The sequence below is a fragment of the Clinocottus analis genome, unplaced genomic scaffold (assembly GCF_023055335.1).
Source record: "Clinocottus analis isolate CAN_PGR_092001 unplaced genomic scaffold, fCliAna1.0.p SCAF_9, whole genome shotgun sequence".
NCBI lineage: Eukaryota > Metazoa > Chordata > Actinopteri > Perciformes > Cottidae > Clinocottus > Clinocottus analis.
The window spans coordinates 13987438-14004393 of NW_027176251.1; the positions used below are offsets into that span (position 1 = coordinate 13987438).

General features: G+C 45.2%; 1 protein-coding gene across 1 annotated transcript; it reads right to left on the bottom strand.

The window, feature by feature from the left end:
* Positions 1-1183: 1183 nt before the first annotated feature.
* On the bottom strand, positions 1184-14975 carry tmod4 (tropomodulin 4 (muscle)). The gene is made up of 10 exons (XM_068569464.1): positions 14873-14975; positions 8443-8619; positions 7580-7736; positions 6704-6823; positions 3798-3890; positions 2791-2921; positions 2255-2362; positions 1823-1966; positions 1576-1720; positions 1184-1465 (listed from the first exon to the last, which is right to left on the bottom strand). The coding sequence occupies exons 2-10, from the start codon at positions 8542-8544 to the stop codon at positions 1443-1445; spliced, it is 1023 nt and encodes a 340-aa protein (XP_068425565.1). The 5' UTR covers positions 8545-8619; positions 14873-14975; the 3' UTR covers positions 1184-1442.
* Positions 14976-16956: the final 1981 nt, after the last annotated feature.

A 16956-nucleotide genomic window follows, 5' to 3' on the forward strand; every position in this document is an offset into this window, starting at 1 on the left:
TAGCGTCACCACTTCATATCCTCTCCCTCGTTGGCAGAATGACATGTGGACACTTCGGAAAAGGCTTTAAAGTCAAATGTATCAACGTTTAACCTTTGGTGACCTTTAATTTCTGGCCTGCCATTTCATATCGCCGTTGCAACGTTCATAATGCTGTGAAAGCAAATCTGTATAGAACATTATAACAATAGAAACATCTCTCTCAGCATTACACAAATAAGCACCGCATGGCCAAAGAGGAGAGAGGCGAGGCGACGCCGACTTTTAATCATTTCACGGTGCCGACTGTCGGTGTAGCCCCGCGTGGCTTTCAAAGAAGTGACCTTACAGAAGTGTTGCTTGCTCCGTTTATTTAATGCGATGGTCGTGTTGAGATTGACATTAAGGCCGAGCGCCTCAAAGAAATGAGGGCAAAATAGGTTGAAGGGGAGGGGGGGGGGGTAGTTGAAAGGAACCCTCAGAGGTTAGCAGCTGTTTGTGTTCATAAAAACTCTGCGGGTGCAACCCTCTTCAAGTTGGTGCGCGTATATTTGGAACAAGGTAACTCAAGCCCAGCGGACGAGGTTACGTTTCCCATCAGGGTTCAGGGGGTAAAAATAGCTCAAGTGCTTCAGGGGAGTCTGAGGATCAGGAGAGACTTTAAAGGGATTAAAGCGCTGTGTTACTTGAAGGGTTCAGCCCTAAAATGCTGCAGTGTTTATCAATGATCCAAAATGTTTACCATAAACTGTGAGGAGGAATATTCATTATAATTACGTTCAGTATATGATGGACTCGTCTGCATCTACTGCAGATTAAGAGTTCATTTGAGTTTCTGCAAACCAGTCCGGTCCAGTTTCAGCCGCTGATATTCAAACGCACCAAAGAGTGGTCGTCTCTTTGAACCCGTTTAAAGTCATATTCATATAGCCAATGTAAAATATGTGATGTTCAGACAAGGTGTAGAAATCACTAGAATTAAACTTGCCAAACATTTCCGAAAAAAAAATACTTGAATATATATTTTTATTTAAAGTATTTACAGTTTGTTTTCTTCTCACAGATAGCACCACATTTGAAAATGTTTTTTCATGGATGAAAAGACTTATGTGTTTGTTTGTTTGTTTTTTGGATGATGACGATGATGAGGTTGATGATTTAAAGCACACACAAAAAAAAAAAGAAAAAAAAAAGACACCTCACATTTTGCTTGTGACCTATACATGCCTTTATGATGAATTCAGCAGTCAACAAAAAAATAAAAAGCTGGCCGCGGTAAATGAAATGAAATGGCTGCGCATGAGTGTTAGTCGGGCGGGTCGCACCGCGCACAACAACCCGGGTTAGTTTGGGAGGATGGGTTCAGCTCCGGCGCTCCGCGTTGGAGAGCGCTGGCACGAGGCCGGTCTGTCCGCAGGCGCCGCGGGGCTGAAAGGGGCTCTTCTTCTGTTCGCTGCTCATCTTCATCTTAACCTCTGCTGGCGAACTGCAAAGAGAAGAAAGACGGTGGTCGTCACAGACGAAGCCCCGAGACACACACTCTTACTTCACACGCAAATCTCGGTGCATCTTTCATCATTTTTCTTCCCCGCTTACTCATGTCGTTGTTCCGCGTGATCGCCATGGCAGCTCTGGCGCGGGGACCCTGCTGGGTGAAGTGGTAGCCGAATTTGAGGATGCTGGAGTTGTTCTCCAACATGGAGGCGATCTCCATCTCGACCGAGTCTCCCAGCTTCTGCCTCTGTGTGGAGAGACGGAGTGTTACAACTCCACGACAACAAACTCACGACACGTATAAGGCGATGTACCGGTGTATACACCGATATGTGTTGTTGTCTCGGACCTGGTTGTCAATCTTGAACTCCACCAGTGTGGCGTTGCTGGCCATGGCTTTGATGATCGCCATCATGCCGTCCGAAGTGATGAAGTTGGACTCAACGTTAAGACTCTGCAAGCTGGTGTTCTCCTGCAGCATCTCAGCACAGGCCTGACACACACAGATACACAGACACACACACACACACACACACACACGGATATATTTACCATTTATTCTATTTGAGGATGGAAAGGATTATTGGTTAAATACCCGACTAAATTGTTACTTGTGGCAATGCCAATGAGTATAAACGGCAGTGATGCAGAAAAGTATAAAGCAAAACCAGTGGTTTTAGGATCATGTGTTATATTTTCTATGCTATGAGAAATTCAAACCGAAACAGGATACACGTACACGGCGTTTGTCAGCTGACTTGTCGTTTCACATCGTACTCACGTAGGCCACGGGGTCGTTGCTGCGGGTGGCAGCGATGCTCAGAGACTCCACGTGAGAGTTTCCCTTCATCGCCTCGAAGATCTCTTTCAGCGTCGGGATGGGAATGTCCTGCAGCACAGACACAGTGAAAGCATGAAGGATCCAGGAAGTAGGAAGTCGAGATCACGCCGGTTCCCTCCAGAAGAAGCCAATTGGATTTTGGACTTTGGATTATTGCGTGAAAACAAACTTGAACAAATAAACTCATTTTTCAAGTGTAGATACATTTCCCAAGAGCGACCAAAAACTAATCTCAGCTTCTCGTCGGCAACTTTATGATGTATATTTCTATTAAGTCTTCATTAAGATGTTTAAAAGCATCAAAAGTGCAAACACGCCGAGTCATTTAGAGGTTTTGGTGCTGGTGTCATTTTCAGAGCGTTGACGGTGAAAAGTTAAACTGTATCAGCTGCTCGGTTTCTTTCGCGACTAATGAATAGAAGCGATGCACTTCTCTTAAATCTTCTCCAGACTCTTGTCTGTTTGGTTCAGCTGACCTTGATGTTGTTGAGGTTGACTTCAGTCAGGCTGCTGTCGTTGTTGTGGATTCTCTCCAGGGTTTCCTCCACGTTGGTGGGGTTGGGCAGCTCGTCGGGGAAGATCTTGAACGGATCTGGCTTCACGACGCCTGCAGGAGACACAACGGCACGGCTCAGGCTCCAGAGGGGCGGAGTGATGGAGGTTTGAGGCTTCATACTGATTACTACTGAACTTCTGCAGCATTTAACTCTTTTTTTTTTAATGCTACGTTTGGCATTCATGTGTTAGTGTTCAACAAAGACACACAGGTTATGTGGAAGTAGAGAAACACCAGCGAAGGAACGCCATCAAGACAAAGTAGTTGTATTTATTAGTGGTTCTCAAACTGTGCAGCATCCTCCTCTCAGACGCCACCTCTCTTAACCCCGCCCACTGGCACTTCAGCGCCATAAAGTTTGCTTTTCACGGTACGGATGTCTTTTGGAATTTGTGTTACCGGTGCTAATACAATACCAAAACAATACTTTTTATGATCCCTGACTCTGAGGACTGTAAGTATATTATTAAAAATTCTCCAATGCATCAGTTTTTCATCATTTTTTTCAAAACAGCTATGCAAGAAATGTGTCTGAATGAAATCGTTTTAAAATACATGCAAGATTCTGCAGGCTTCCTTCTCCGTTGTAGAAATGATTTCCCAGGACATTTTCAGGCTCATACGACAGACACTAATATGTTTCTCACTGTTCACAGCGTAACAGACTGCTGTCCATAAACTACCATTATATTATGAATGTTAATTTGATCCTGAACGTGACTTTCAGATTGCAACGTTATCCATTTTTTTTAAGGAGCTTTGATCCATAGAGTCGTTCATTCTCAGCTCGAGAAATTTGGAGAAAATGTATCAAACGTTTGGCCAGAACGCATGGGGAACCAACATAAAAAAGCCGTGACAGGCTTGCAAAATATCTTTATACGTAAATATATCTACAACACAGATGAGATTGTCGGCCGCACGTACTGTTGATGCCCTCTGTGTTGGCGATGGTTCCTGTGGTGCCCAGAGCGTCGTAGTACTGCTTGTTGCTCATCAGCGTGTACATTCCAAGGATGGCTGCAAGTGGAAGGAAAATAATCACTGTGAACACGAGAGCAACATGTTTTGGAAAGAGAGCACGCTGTGACCCCCGCAGCCCAAATCCAGGAGAGAGCCACGACCGGTGTCCCCTCGTCTCTGGTTGTAATCTCCATGGGGGTCCGGAGGAAGTCACGATAGCACAGGTTAAATCACAGGTTTCACGGTGGGCCTCTCACTGTTCTCTGTGTCATTCTTGCTGACATTGAGTCAGTGTTAAAAGACCACACACACACACACACACACAGGAGAGGAGAACACTGCTGGACCGCTGGCAGTGAAGCAGGACGTCGGTCCATAGAAAATAGATTTCAGGCTCTCTGTAGATTTTGCTGCAATAGAAACCGAGTGACTTCCACGTCTCCTTAGGCCAAACATGTTGACAAGTACTATGCATATTGCAGAGTATGTATATCTATATATCTATCTCTCTCTCTCTCTCTCTCTCTCTCTCTCTCTCTCTCTCTCTCTCTCTCTCTCTCTCTCTCTCTCTCTCTATATATATATATATATATATATATATATATATATATATATATATATATATATATATATTAGTTTGTGCAATCTGATGGTGCACAGTGAGAAGTAACTATGGGTGCCAAGATAAATTGTGTTTATGAGCATAATACTTCCTTTTGAAACCCGGAGGAGTAGAAGAGCCCAAATTGAAAATATTAAAGTACATCAAAATTGTGTGGAGTGGAATACTTGGATGAATGTACTTTCTAGACAGGTTTTTGTCATTAAGTGATTTATTTGACCTTGTATTAACTACAGTTTCATTGGTTTGAGACACTGCACGTATGTATCTATACATTTTTAATATAATGTATTTCAAAAAACTATTAAAACACAGAATTAGCAACTTCCAAATGAAGTAAAGAGTGAATAGCATCCACATCTCCATTATTGAATGGATGACAGTTTTCTCTTGTTCTGTTATTTGCTCTTTATGACCAGCAGGAGGCAGCGCTCCTACTGCTGTGACTGCAAGCCCCCTCCCCTCCACCTCCCCTCCACCTCCCCAGCCTCCTGACCCGGTGTGGGGGAACCATGGGCCGGTTCTTGTGAGGAGAGGGAGGCCAGGGAGACAGCTGCCTGCTCGGTGGGTGAGGGGAGTGGGGGGAGGGGGCTTACTGAGCATAAACACCCCCCCTCGTCATCCGGTTTGGCTCCTTAGAATAACCCACGGTAGCTTCACAACACAAACTGGACTGCAGCAACTAAAAATAGCTCAATATAGCAACCTGGTGATATCATTAAAAATGGGAAAATTAACTTGTTGGACAGCCCCCCCCCGTCTCCCCGGGCTCATGAAGCGGGTCGGCCCAGCTATTCAGCCCCCCGTTTAGTCTGTTTGCCAAAAAGCCCAAACAAAAGACTGACAGAGGCTAACGGAGGTTTAATCCTCTTCTGGACTCCATCCAGGGTCAAAAGGGCCGATGGAGCCGGACAAACACGCTCCCCTGCTCTGCCTTTCCGGATGCCTGCCTCTCGCTGTGTGGCCGCGTGTTCCTGCTGTTCGGAGGGTCACGCTCGATCAATAAAACACGCTCTACGTCTCAATTCAACCTCATTTATAAACAAAGAGGGCTGTGTGATACAGTTTGTGTAACTTAAGCGGGTCGCTTGCAGAAGTCGGGCTCAACATCTTTATTTAGTCTATTATCAGGGACGAGCTTTGGGGTTCCCCTCCTGCCAAACTGCACCAGTCTGCTCTTCATTTAAAATGACAGAGGGGAGTTTTCAAAAAGCTTTTCAAAAACAGAAACACGAGCAGGAAATGACCTCATCTGGTCCTGTTCGTTAAGCTCAAGTCACAGCCAGCACATCTTCGGTTCAGTGTTTCCCCAGAGGGGAGGACCCTTTTTAACTAGAAAATACCTGAAGCCTTCCGCCAAGATGAAGCACAAACTGTCCTGCTCTTTATTGGCTTCATGGTCGACCCTAAACATACCGTTTGAAAAAACACAAACAAGCTATAGAAGCTGAACAGGCCAACTGAGTTCATACGTCTTCCACAAGGACCATCAGCTGATGAGGAGGAGGCTGACATTTTGTGTGTGTGGCCATGTGTTCATTCTAAAAACCAGCCAGGTCGTTAAGGCTACCTCAATTAGCTTAAGCTCAACTAATTTACATCGGATCGCATCATTTATTCATTTCAGACGACAAAATCGTTTGTCCTCCTGTGTCTGAAATCAAGGATCCATTGTGTCTGTTTGTTGTTTGCCAGTAATGTTGATGATGGAGGAATTATGCTACTACACATAGTACATTAATGACGTGGAAATAAACAATGGTTTCTAAAAAAGACTCCAAGAGTACGTGTCCCGTCACACTGTTCATTCTAAGATCTGATTAAATGAAAAAAAAAGAAAAACAAACAGCCGGTGTCTCGTCCATCTGTCACCCCAGCAGCTCCTCGCAGGTCTGTTTCAAACAGATACCGTATCGTTTCCCTCCCCATGTCCACTCCACCCTCCCTCTGGTCGCGGGCCAGGCTTATTTATTTTGGTGTTGCTGAGCGTGGAGAATTGGAGCCCGTCGCACGTCTGTAAAACCAGACCAGGGACCGCTGAGCTGCCATCGGTGTTGAGGTGAAACAACACGGAGCCGACGGCAGAGAGAGAACCTGTGTGGTCGAACTATGCGGGTCAGAGCCAAACACTCAGGTGTCAATCAGCTTCTGCTGCCGAGAGTCACGCAATATATAAATAGAGCTTCTTTTTCTTTCTTCCCACATGTTATTGATGACTTATCAGTGGCAGTGACAGTGTTCCTCTGACCTGCGATGTCACACATCTCTGCGTCGGAGGCATTTTTCAGCGCCTCCTCCAGCTCCGGCTCCAGTATCACCTGCTCGTGAGCGGGGATCTCGTCCGGTTTCTTGGCCACGAAGGTCTTTCCTGGAGACGGAGAGGAGGAACGGACGAGTTAAAGGGGCAAAAACCAGAGAATGCTAAATAAAAATCATTTTAAAAAAAACAAGGCAGAGAGACGATGAGACATGAGGATATCGAGTCGGATGGTATTAGCGTGTCTTGTGTATTTATGTAGAAAATAAAATATCGCAAGGCCTTTTTTATACCCTCTAATCGCGTTTCTTCCATCTAAATAGTTTAACGCGTACGTTTGTCTCTGTTTTGGTAAAAGCTCCGTTCGGATCATGTTTCAGGGCTTATCACAAATGTGTGCTCCAGCTCTAATAAAACTGGAGTTTTCCACCGGAGCCTGGATTGTGCTTTCTTATCTTTTTCTTTAGGGCCCTTTTCTTATTTATCTTCACAAAACCAAGTTGTGAATAACAACAAAACTAAAAAAAAAAAAAGCAGGACATGGATGTCTCTGGTATTGGTTTCTATTTAAAATGAGTTCCAGAAGAACCACAGGAAAAAATACTCTCAGCCAATCTGTTTTCCTGGTGAAGGACATGTCAGCCTGTGGGACTCTGATGGAAAAGACCCGAAACTTAGTGAGCTGCAAAACCCCCGCAGGCCTGAAGCTACGAGCCTGAGCTGCTGTGCAGTGATGCGTTGCAGAGTACAATACCGCACAGCTGTGTGAGGGGCATTTAAAACTTTGCACACACAGTTTTGTGTCTTTGTCATTACATAAGATTGAGATGAACACACACACACACACACACACACACACACACAGACCTTTCTTCTGCCCAGTGAAGGGCACCAGGTCATCCCTGCCCTCGTGCTCCAGGGCCTCCTTCTCCAAGTGCTGCTGCAGGGCATTGCGGTCATACTCCCCCGTTGGGCCCTTCTTCGTCTGGTCCCGCTGCCGGAAGCCAGCGGGCAGCATGGCATTCTGGGAGAACGAGGAAGAGGGGGGGGGGGGCGTCCATTGTTATGTTGTCGTGGAATTAGGGCGAGAGAACAGGAGGGAACGTTAACTTTAGTGAGTGGAAGAAAAAGGCTTTAGACACTTTTATGAATCTGCTTCAGGTGTTCCTCATTCCTGGATGCACCGACTGGACTCTTGGAGCGTTTAAAAGAGACACGTTTGTAAGACCTCTGAGGAGCATCCACACGGTTCTGCAGTGACCATACAAGTTAGAGCTGTTTTTTGGGGTGTGAATTTGTCATTTCTCATTTTCATAACACGTATCGCGCAATTTTAGAACCTGTGGGCGTTGCCCGATCCAACCGGCCGCCATTTTCATTCGGGAAACTTTGTTATGGCAACAGTTACTTTTACTGGTACAGTTTGCTGCTTGATTTCCCCTCAATTGACCTTTTGCCCTTCGTTCTCTCGCTGCTCACTTCTTGTAACACATGTAATCAGCGCGTGGGCTCACTTTGCTATAAAGGTTGAGGTCGTTTTTTGAGGTTGTTCATCCTGCAGGTTCTTTGTTTGTTTTGCTGACCGTCGATGAGATACACCACGGAGATGCAGGAACCAAAAACCTGCAGGATCTCTGGACGTCTGGCGACTAAGCGGACCACCCTGTGGGAATGGAGGCCAGATGCCTGAGCGCCCGGCCGGTTTGGAAACATCAAGCGCCTTCTCGTACCTCGGGGTCCATCTCCTGCAGCTCACCCTCCAGCTGGTCCAGCTCCGCAGCACTGAGGCCCTTGAGGATGGCATCCTCGTCGATGTCCCGGGGGTCCGACATGGCTCCTGAGGCTCTGGCTCACATACACACACACTCACTCATACACACCGCTGCACACCCCTGGACAAGAGGGCACTGTGAGAGAAGGGAAGACAGAGGAGGGCAGGGGAGGGTATCAGAGTCTGTTTTACTCTCTGTGTCTTGTGTCCTTATTAAGATTTGAAGCCCTTAGCAAGACAATTAGTGTAAATAAAGTGGCACTTTATCATATCGGAGGTGCCATTATCACTTAGACTGTGGCGGTCCCTTGTGTTACATCATATTTCATTATGAGCCCAAAATCTTTTTACACTTCTCAATGGGTGTATTCCCTTCACTGCGAGTCACATAGCTGTGTGACTCCGTCCTTATTTTACCTGGGACTCCCCCTCCGACCCGCTGGAGTACCACTGTCCTTGTCAAACAGTTTCATAAGCTTCGTTGAGCTTATCTACTGCCTTATGCAGACCGCTTCAATAATGTGGTGATGATAATAATAGATAGCATTTCCAAAAACAAGTCTGCAATACCCCGGAGGGCAGAGTCTGTATGAACATGCTCGCAGCGGCCTCCAGGACACACGCCGACGCGAGCTACATTCTCACCTTAAGAAGCGCACCAGAGGTAAATAACCACCCACTGGCGTCCCGCCGCTTGCGAGGCGAGGAGGTAGAGCGAGGCAGAAAGAGTAGAGAGAGAGACAGAGAGAGCGAGAGCGAGAGAGCGCAAAGTCTTTGTAACTCTAAACCCTTCGCTCGCCACACAAAGACTAAGAATAGCAGAACGGAGAGGGGTTGAAAGTGCAATCCCTTATTTATCATTGACGGACACGCGCTCATACAGTAGTGGACACACCCGAAATGTTTCTGCACACAGTGATGAAGACAAACACCCAACGACAAACTGATAAAGCGAAGAGCAGCCGATTTAGAGCTCCACAGAAGAGCCCTGAGAAGAGGGAATACAGTCCCACAGTGATGGCTCTGGGTCAAAGTGTGAGTCATGCAGCAATCTGGTTCGTGAGATCCTACGTTTTTCATTTTCAGTCCAAATTTCATCCCAACTTGGCCAGAAGAAAGAAAACCCATTGCAGCTCGAAGGTCAAAGAATGTGTGAACCAATCACATCTGTGGATCTGTGATGGCAACAAGTACACATTCAAATAATTGCTCAGGGATTTTTAATGAAACAGGCCATAATCAACATCATCAATATAACTTTCTCCAACTACATAAAGGTCTATTTCCCCGCAGAACAACATGTGCCAAGAATGACAATGAATGGTAATGCACTGCAGCGAATACTGTAAGATGTAGGTCAACTGGTAACGACGATCACAATGTGTAACGAGTAACTAGTAAGTAGTATAACATCCAAATTCACGGTTATTCATGTGCGAGGGCTCGGAGGCGAAGTGAAATAAATTGCAAGCGCGCTCGAGACGTGGGTGCAGAAGATTGACAGAATACCCGAGTCATTACATCAAAATATTTCACTTGGAAGTCAAACTGTTTTGTTTTTTTTACTTCACACACCACTGAGCAACACAAACTATGTGAACATAACCTTGTTCTTCTCAAGGTAACGCCTGTTTGTTTGGAGTCACTGATCAGATTACACTTCATTAGAGAGGACGGACACACACACACACACACACACACACACACACACACACACGCGCGTCTTGTGACCGGAGATGGATGCACACCACATGGTTGATGAAACAATACCTGCCACTAAATCAAAGAATGACTACTCAGCGTTTGTTTCCGATCTTCTCCTTGGACGAGACCTTTGATTCTCCCTCAGTGTCTCCTCGCCGACGCCGTGAGGCTCTAATGCGTAAAGCCAATGACACAAACACCGGATTGTAGAGGAAGATGGAGGAGATTTAAAGGGATGAGATGAAGGAGGCTGCAGCTCAAAGGACCAGGTGGAGGATGAATCTACTCGGCTGCGGGAGAAAAACGCTTTTATACAGCCTCCAAGTCTTAACGGACAGATGTTCAAAACTCTTTATATCAGCTACATTATTATGGTATTACCAAAAAACACCTTGATGTGTACAAGTCAGGGCTCAACCCCTATTTTGCTTCGTCATTGTCTCACAAGTGAATGCACCTTTAACAGCAACATTTTGAAATTACAAATGCAACAAACATTTTAATTGTATTCATGACTTGCTGTGTCATTTTTTTCAAACAAATAAAAAGTGTTTGAAACTGATGACAAACAACAGGCAACAACAATGAGCAACACTCACTGTCGGGCACAGGCGGCAACGTTCGGTTCTGCCGAGTGAAGCCAATGTTGAGGTGTCTTAAAACCTGCAGTATCTCTACTGCCCACCAACCTCTGGTTGTATAGAAGTCTATGCTCCATGGGTTAAACCTGCCTTTAACTCTACTGCCCACCAGGGGGCGACTCCTCTGGTTGGATAGAAATCTATGAGAAAATGTCTCTACTTCTCTCTTGATTTATTCCCTCAGTACACATTGTAGACATAAGTTTTTCGTCTCAATCTCTAGTTTCAAGTCTTCTTCAATACAGCGTGATGTTCATTTAGTAAATGATGGTCCATTTAGAGTCTAACAGACCATAAAGCGGGGTATGTTTTAGGGCGGGGCTACAAGGTGATTGACAGGTCTCTAGAGACGTATACGACATCTCTACGTCCCTCCTCCGAATTCCAAAAATTGTAACTTCTGTTCATTGTTTGCAAAAAACAAAAACAAGATGGCGACAGCACATTCATAACGACAGTCTCCAAATCAACGGGAGACGTCATGAACACGTCTGAGCCCTGCATGTATCACCTGTGTTGCGAGTATAGTGAGAGGACATTTAAACTTAAAGTTTGGGTTTTCAAACCATCACTGAAGAAACCGTCACTAAATGATTTACTCTTCATTAAATTTCATCAGTCAGATATCAAAAAAACTTCATTTACACAACTTTTGTTTTTGTTTACCCAAACGTTCTACTCTGCTTGATGTGGATCCATTGAGAGGCTGTTTTTTGAAATCTAGTTTTCTCCTGTATTCAAACGTAGAGAGCCATCTGTGAGGTAAGACGTGAATGTGACCCGGCGCTCCATCCAAACGAGGCTCGCGTGATTTGCCGGCCGTCAAGCTCTTGAGCCGTGCTTATTGTTTAGTTAAATGCATGGCTGTGTCCTGACACTTGAGCTCCGACGGCTGCGTGCCAGCAGCCCGCCAGTCAAGGAGCCCAAGAGCTAAATACTTTGACATATATGGTTTTAGAAAAGAGATCATACCCACTACGGTTTCTTGGAACGGCACATTTCCTCTCCTCGGGTCGTTTAGAGAACTACAAATCCAGATTACGTATCATTTCTGATTGCACTGCAGTAAATCATCATGAAAATAGTTATGATATTGAAAAAACTGCAAAGACTTTGGCAAGTGATCAAATAAAACTAAACCCAGCCCCCCATTGTGTTGTCATTCGTTTTGACATTTCATTTAACACGCGCCACGTGAGTCTCCCACCACACTGGAAACAGGCTGGTCAATGAATGTGCATCTGTCACCAGCAGTCCCAGCAGGATTTTCTCCGCGAACCGCAACAAACTGGGAGCGGTGGCCGGCACCTGCCTGCCGCCAGCTGGCCCCGGGCATTTATTTTTCCACTTCTTAAATCTCCTGCACCTGCAGTCGCTGTCTTATGAGAGCCGTGACATTAGCCGAGCCCGGGTGTAACATGTACGTCTGCATTTTATTGGGGTTGGTTAATGACAGATATTTAATATTCAAACCCCAGGAGAGCGCTCTGATTCTCCCCTCCCGTGTGTGTGTGTGTTTGTGTGTGTGTGTGTTGTGTGACACAGTTGGTGACAACTCCAGAAAAAGCTCACGGAGTCACATTTTACTGTGACTCGTCTCTGCAAAGCACAACCGTAAGTATAAGTCATTTTTAGCTTCCCCCTGAGATAAATAATAATAATTACGGCTTAGTGGCACGACGAAGGAACAGAACATTAAAACAGGACGACGGATTCATCACAGAAAAGCCGTTGGGCTCATTCTGTGAGTGTGAGCTAACTTTTACTCAGAATAAGAGCTCAGGAGCGTTCGGTCAGAAAAATACTATATGCATAAGACAAGATCAATCGGGTCTGAATCCTATTAAACGTAAAGCTCATCATCCAGGATCTTATTTTCTTTGTACAACCAAAAAAAGTGCTTGAACTTATATTCAAGACCAAAATGTCCTTTTAAACTTGATGCACACTAATGCCCTCAAATGCTATAAAAGGAACAAAGATGGCGGTGTGGCCCGCACACTATAATGTCTTGTTTATTACAGATACTCCCCCGTTGTGTTGGGTCAGTTTGCTGCTCGCAGAAGAGGAAACTACCCAGTAAATACAGACTAATGGTGAATGACTGAACGATTGTTTCGCAGGCGAACGTGCCCTCGTTAGAAAGCCGCGTAGCTACACGGTAGCTAGCATAGCTACTGCGTAGCAAACGCCCAAAACCTTGACCACAGAAACCCGCGCAAGTCAGGTGTTGGTCGACGTCTGGAAACACAAATCCCATTTGCCTGAAAGTAACAGTGAGAAACAAATCTGCTTTACTTTGACTTTTGTCAAGTTTGTTTTGTCACTGGGGTCTCGATAGTCTCGATAGCATTGAATAGAAGGCGGAGGATATATTCAGAACTGGTACGCGGGCTCCACCATTGTAAATTACAGCTAACACGTCTCCTCCAACAGGAGCTGAAGCAGCTGCTCTGACTGCCCTGATTATCGCAACCAATGTGGGCCCTCCACCTCCACCCATCTGTTGAGTTCTTTTGCGCATGGGCGCTTTGATCACGGTCGTTAAAATACCCAGAGAGTTCACGGCTGGCGCTTCAGTCCAAGTCGATACATGTTGGTTGAGTCACGAGAGAGAAAAAAAAGACACTTATTTTGGAGATACATGCCCCGTTTGTCATTGTCCTCGTGTACATCCAACATGAGTACATAGAGCATCCAACAACCTGAAAGCAGTGCTTTGAGCCGAGCAGCAGCAGGGGAGTTTCTGTGTTTTATAAGTCGAAGACCATTACGAGGGTTTGGATTTCACAGTGACAAAGGTTGCAAACTCATAAATGCTCCAGAATGATTTACACTGGGCTTCTGTGCCAGGGCGTTTGTTTTTACTAGAGGAGAAAATAAACTTTGAGGTCATCTCTCTTAGTTTCCCTGATCTTTGTGCGGTATAGAGGTTGATTTCTTTGTGTGTAAGTAATGGTAGCAAAACCTTTTTTAACTGCAAGTCGCCACCATCCGCAGGTCGTCTCCTCAACGTCTTACCGCCAAAGTGTAACATTCCAAATCTGCCCTCGGCTTAATTTTAGCTTCACAAGTCAGCGACTTCCAGCCGCGTGAATCCTCTCCGGCTTGGGTTGCTCCTCGAGACCGTATCAGAGAACCACGATGAGGCCCGGAGAACGACTTGGACGCTTTGCTTTTGCTACCAAAAAAGAGGGGTGGGGGCTCAAAAAGTTGCACTCAATATTCACTATTCAAAAAAGTCAGATAATTTTGGAACATGTGGAGAGATTGGCATGAAGTGGAGTTGTTTCACAGGACAGATTGATTATTGCAAAATACACAACTCACTGTCACTCTGGTGGCTGCAGTGAGGTCACATCTACATACAGCTTCATCAGATCGCCACAATTAAGGCATCAGTCCCCGCAAGACAATTTAATCCAGTGACACATAGTCAAATGTCAAACACTAATGGGCCTTAAGTGGACGGTATGCCGGCGGAGGGCAAACTTAACCCTCCATCACGGTTTTCGCAAACCCTGCATCATACTGAGACAACATCTCCAAATCCCCTCTGACGAATTAACGGCACGGCGATGAGCAGCTCGGCCCCCCCACATACCACACCGATAGCTTCATTAGAGCGACAGGATCTCAGTTTAGCTTTGAGCTAACCCCCCCAAGCAGAAGCCCCACATCGAGTGTCACAGGTTGAGGGTTTCAGACCGTGAACTCGTGTCAGCATAAAAAGAAATCCAGTAAAAATATAGATCATAAGAATAAATCCAGTTGGGCATTAAGTCACCAAACTTCCGCACAGGGACATTTGATTATTGGACTCGCCCCCATTCATTCTGTAGATTTGTCCCATCTCAGACACAAAGTGTTAGAGGGTCTAGCCTAAAACGCCCCCGCCCACCCCTCCACACACACACACACACACACACACACACACCCCCTCCCTCCTCCCCCAATAGGCAACAGATTTAAGTGGGGACAGCCCCCCCCCCCAATAAATAAAAAATAAGACAGAGCAACAGAAAGAAGCAGCCTCACACCTACCTTCACAGAAGCGCAGTGATGAAGCCCCTCAGCAAGGCAGAGCCTGCAGTCAGAAACCAGAGAAAGTTGTTTCTTTTTTTTCTTCACCCCCCCCCTCCTCTCTCTCTCTCTCTCTCTCTCTCTCTCTCTCTCTCTCTCTCTCTCTCTCTCTCTCTCCCCCTACTCCCCCTGCTCTCTTGGGTGGCTGCTATGCTGAAGCAGGCATACTGACGGAGAGCACTTTGAGAAGTCAGCATTTTGTTATTTTGGCTGAGAGGCGGGGGGGGTCAGATTGTCATTTTGAGAGGGAGAACTCATCCTCACCAGCCATCCAATTAAAACATGAGTGCAGACGACAGAGCGGAGGGCTGACATCTAGTGGTTTCAGTCCAGTTTGGAAATGAGACTGAAGTCTTTTGCTTTCCATTCAAAGTTATTTTCCCTTTTAAAAGTTTTTTTTACACATCATATTCTATTTGTATTGTAAATTTTATGATTTTTTTGCTCTTATAAAAATAACTTTCCTAGATTGTGCTACAGAATCCAAATTTAAGACATTAAGAAATTCTTTGCTTCTTTTTTTAAGTTTCAGCTGATACTGTAATGACTCTCATTTTCATAAATGTATGTACAAAACAATGCTACTTTTTACAGGTACACGTATTGACTTTGTATCTTGATTTTATATCTTAATTAAACGAGTCATATCGTATTTGTAACTTTTTTTTAGTCCTTGTGTTTGTGGGGGTTTTTTTCAGAAGAAAAATGATCCGATTTTTTTCAAACTCAAACTCAGACTCAGAATCCATTTTCAATGGCCTCACTTTCCATCCCAGCTGCAAATCTGGGCGGGACACAACAAATAGAGCTTTTCCCGTGTGGTTCCTTATCACAACTGATCAAAATGGCCAAAAGCGTCTCTGCTCAGATTTGCAATTGATTTCGGACGAGACAGAAGCTTTTGATGATGATGTAGAGGAAGAGGTTTCAGAATGTGAGGATCACATTCATGAGAATTCACAGTCTGACAGCGACTTTGAAGAAGAGGATGAGATCGAGCATCAGCTACAAAATGAAGACGAGCACCAGGACCGTCAGCAGCTAGCAAGTGAAGAAATATGGATGATCTGATCTCCGGGTTCCTCTAACTTCAAGGTTCTATGCACTGACCTCAAGATTCTACGCTCCGACCTCAGGGTTCTATGCTCTAAACCTCAGGGTTCTATGCTCTGAACCTCTGGGTTCTATGCTCTAACCTCAGGGTTCTATGCTCTAACCTCAGGGTTCTATGCTCTGAACCTCTGGGTTCTATGCTCTGAACCTCAGGGTTCTATGCTCTAACCTCAGGGTTCTATGCTCTAAACCTCAGGGTTCTTTGCTCTAACCTCAGGGTTCTATGCTCTAAACCTCAGGGTTCTATGCTCTAAACCTCTGGGTTTTATGCTCTAAACCTCTGGGTTCTATGCTCTAAACCTCAGGGTTCTATGCTCTAAACCTCTGGGTTCTATGCTCTGAACCTCTGGGTTCTATGCTCTAAACCTCAGGGTTCTACGCTCTGACCTCAGGGTTCTATGCTCTAAACCTCAGGGTTCTTTGCTCTAACCTCAGGGTTCTATGCTCTAAACCTCAGGGTTCTTTGCTCTGACCTCAGGGTTCTTTGCTCTGACCTCAGGGTTCTTTGCTCTAACCTCAGGGTTCTCTGCTGATGCAGGAGTATCACTCATCTTGTTCATAATTGATTTTCTTTTTTGTTACATTACATACCAAAATAAAAAAACGAGTAGCACATTAATTCAATGTGATCAAAGGAAGGTAAAAAGCAAATCTAAACCATACATGTTGTTTATATTGCTTGTTATTAGGATGAAGAAAACATCTGTTGAGTATTTTAACATAACACTGTGTGATTGTGTTAAATAAAAACAGCTAAAACACAATAATAAATAAAAAATATGAACGCCACATGAGGGTTAACCAATCAAATTGAAGTGGGGGCGGGACAAGGGTCAATCAGCTTCGCACATGCTCTTGATTGTTTTCCCACACTCACCACAGCACCAACAATGGTAACGTGAAGCCATCCCCACAGGGACTTCCCCAATAAC

Bases quoted from the DNA above. Each gene is read 5' to 3' on its own strand.
- tmod4 (XM_068569464.1), bottom strand. From the start codon at position 8,544: ATGTCGGACCCCCGGGACATCGACGAGGATGCCATCCTCAAGGGCCTC. The intron at 6,824-7,579 runs GTCTGTGTGTGT...CTCCGTCTCCAG, and splicing joins CTTCACTGGGCAGAAGAAAG to GAAAGACCTTCGTGGCCAAG. The intron at 3,891-6,703 runs GTCAGAGGAACA...TTCCACTTGCAG, and splicing joins AGAGATGTGTGACATCGCAG to CCATCCTTGGAATGTACACG.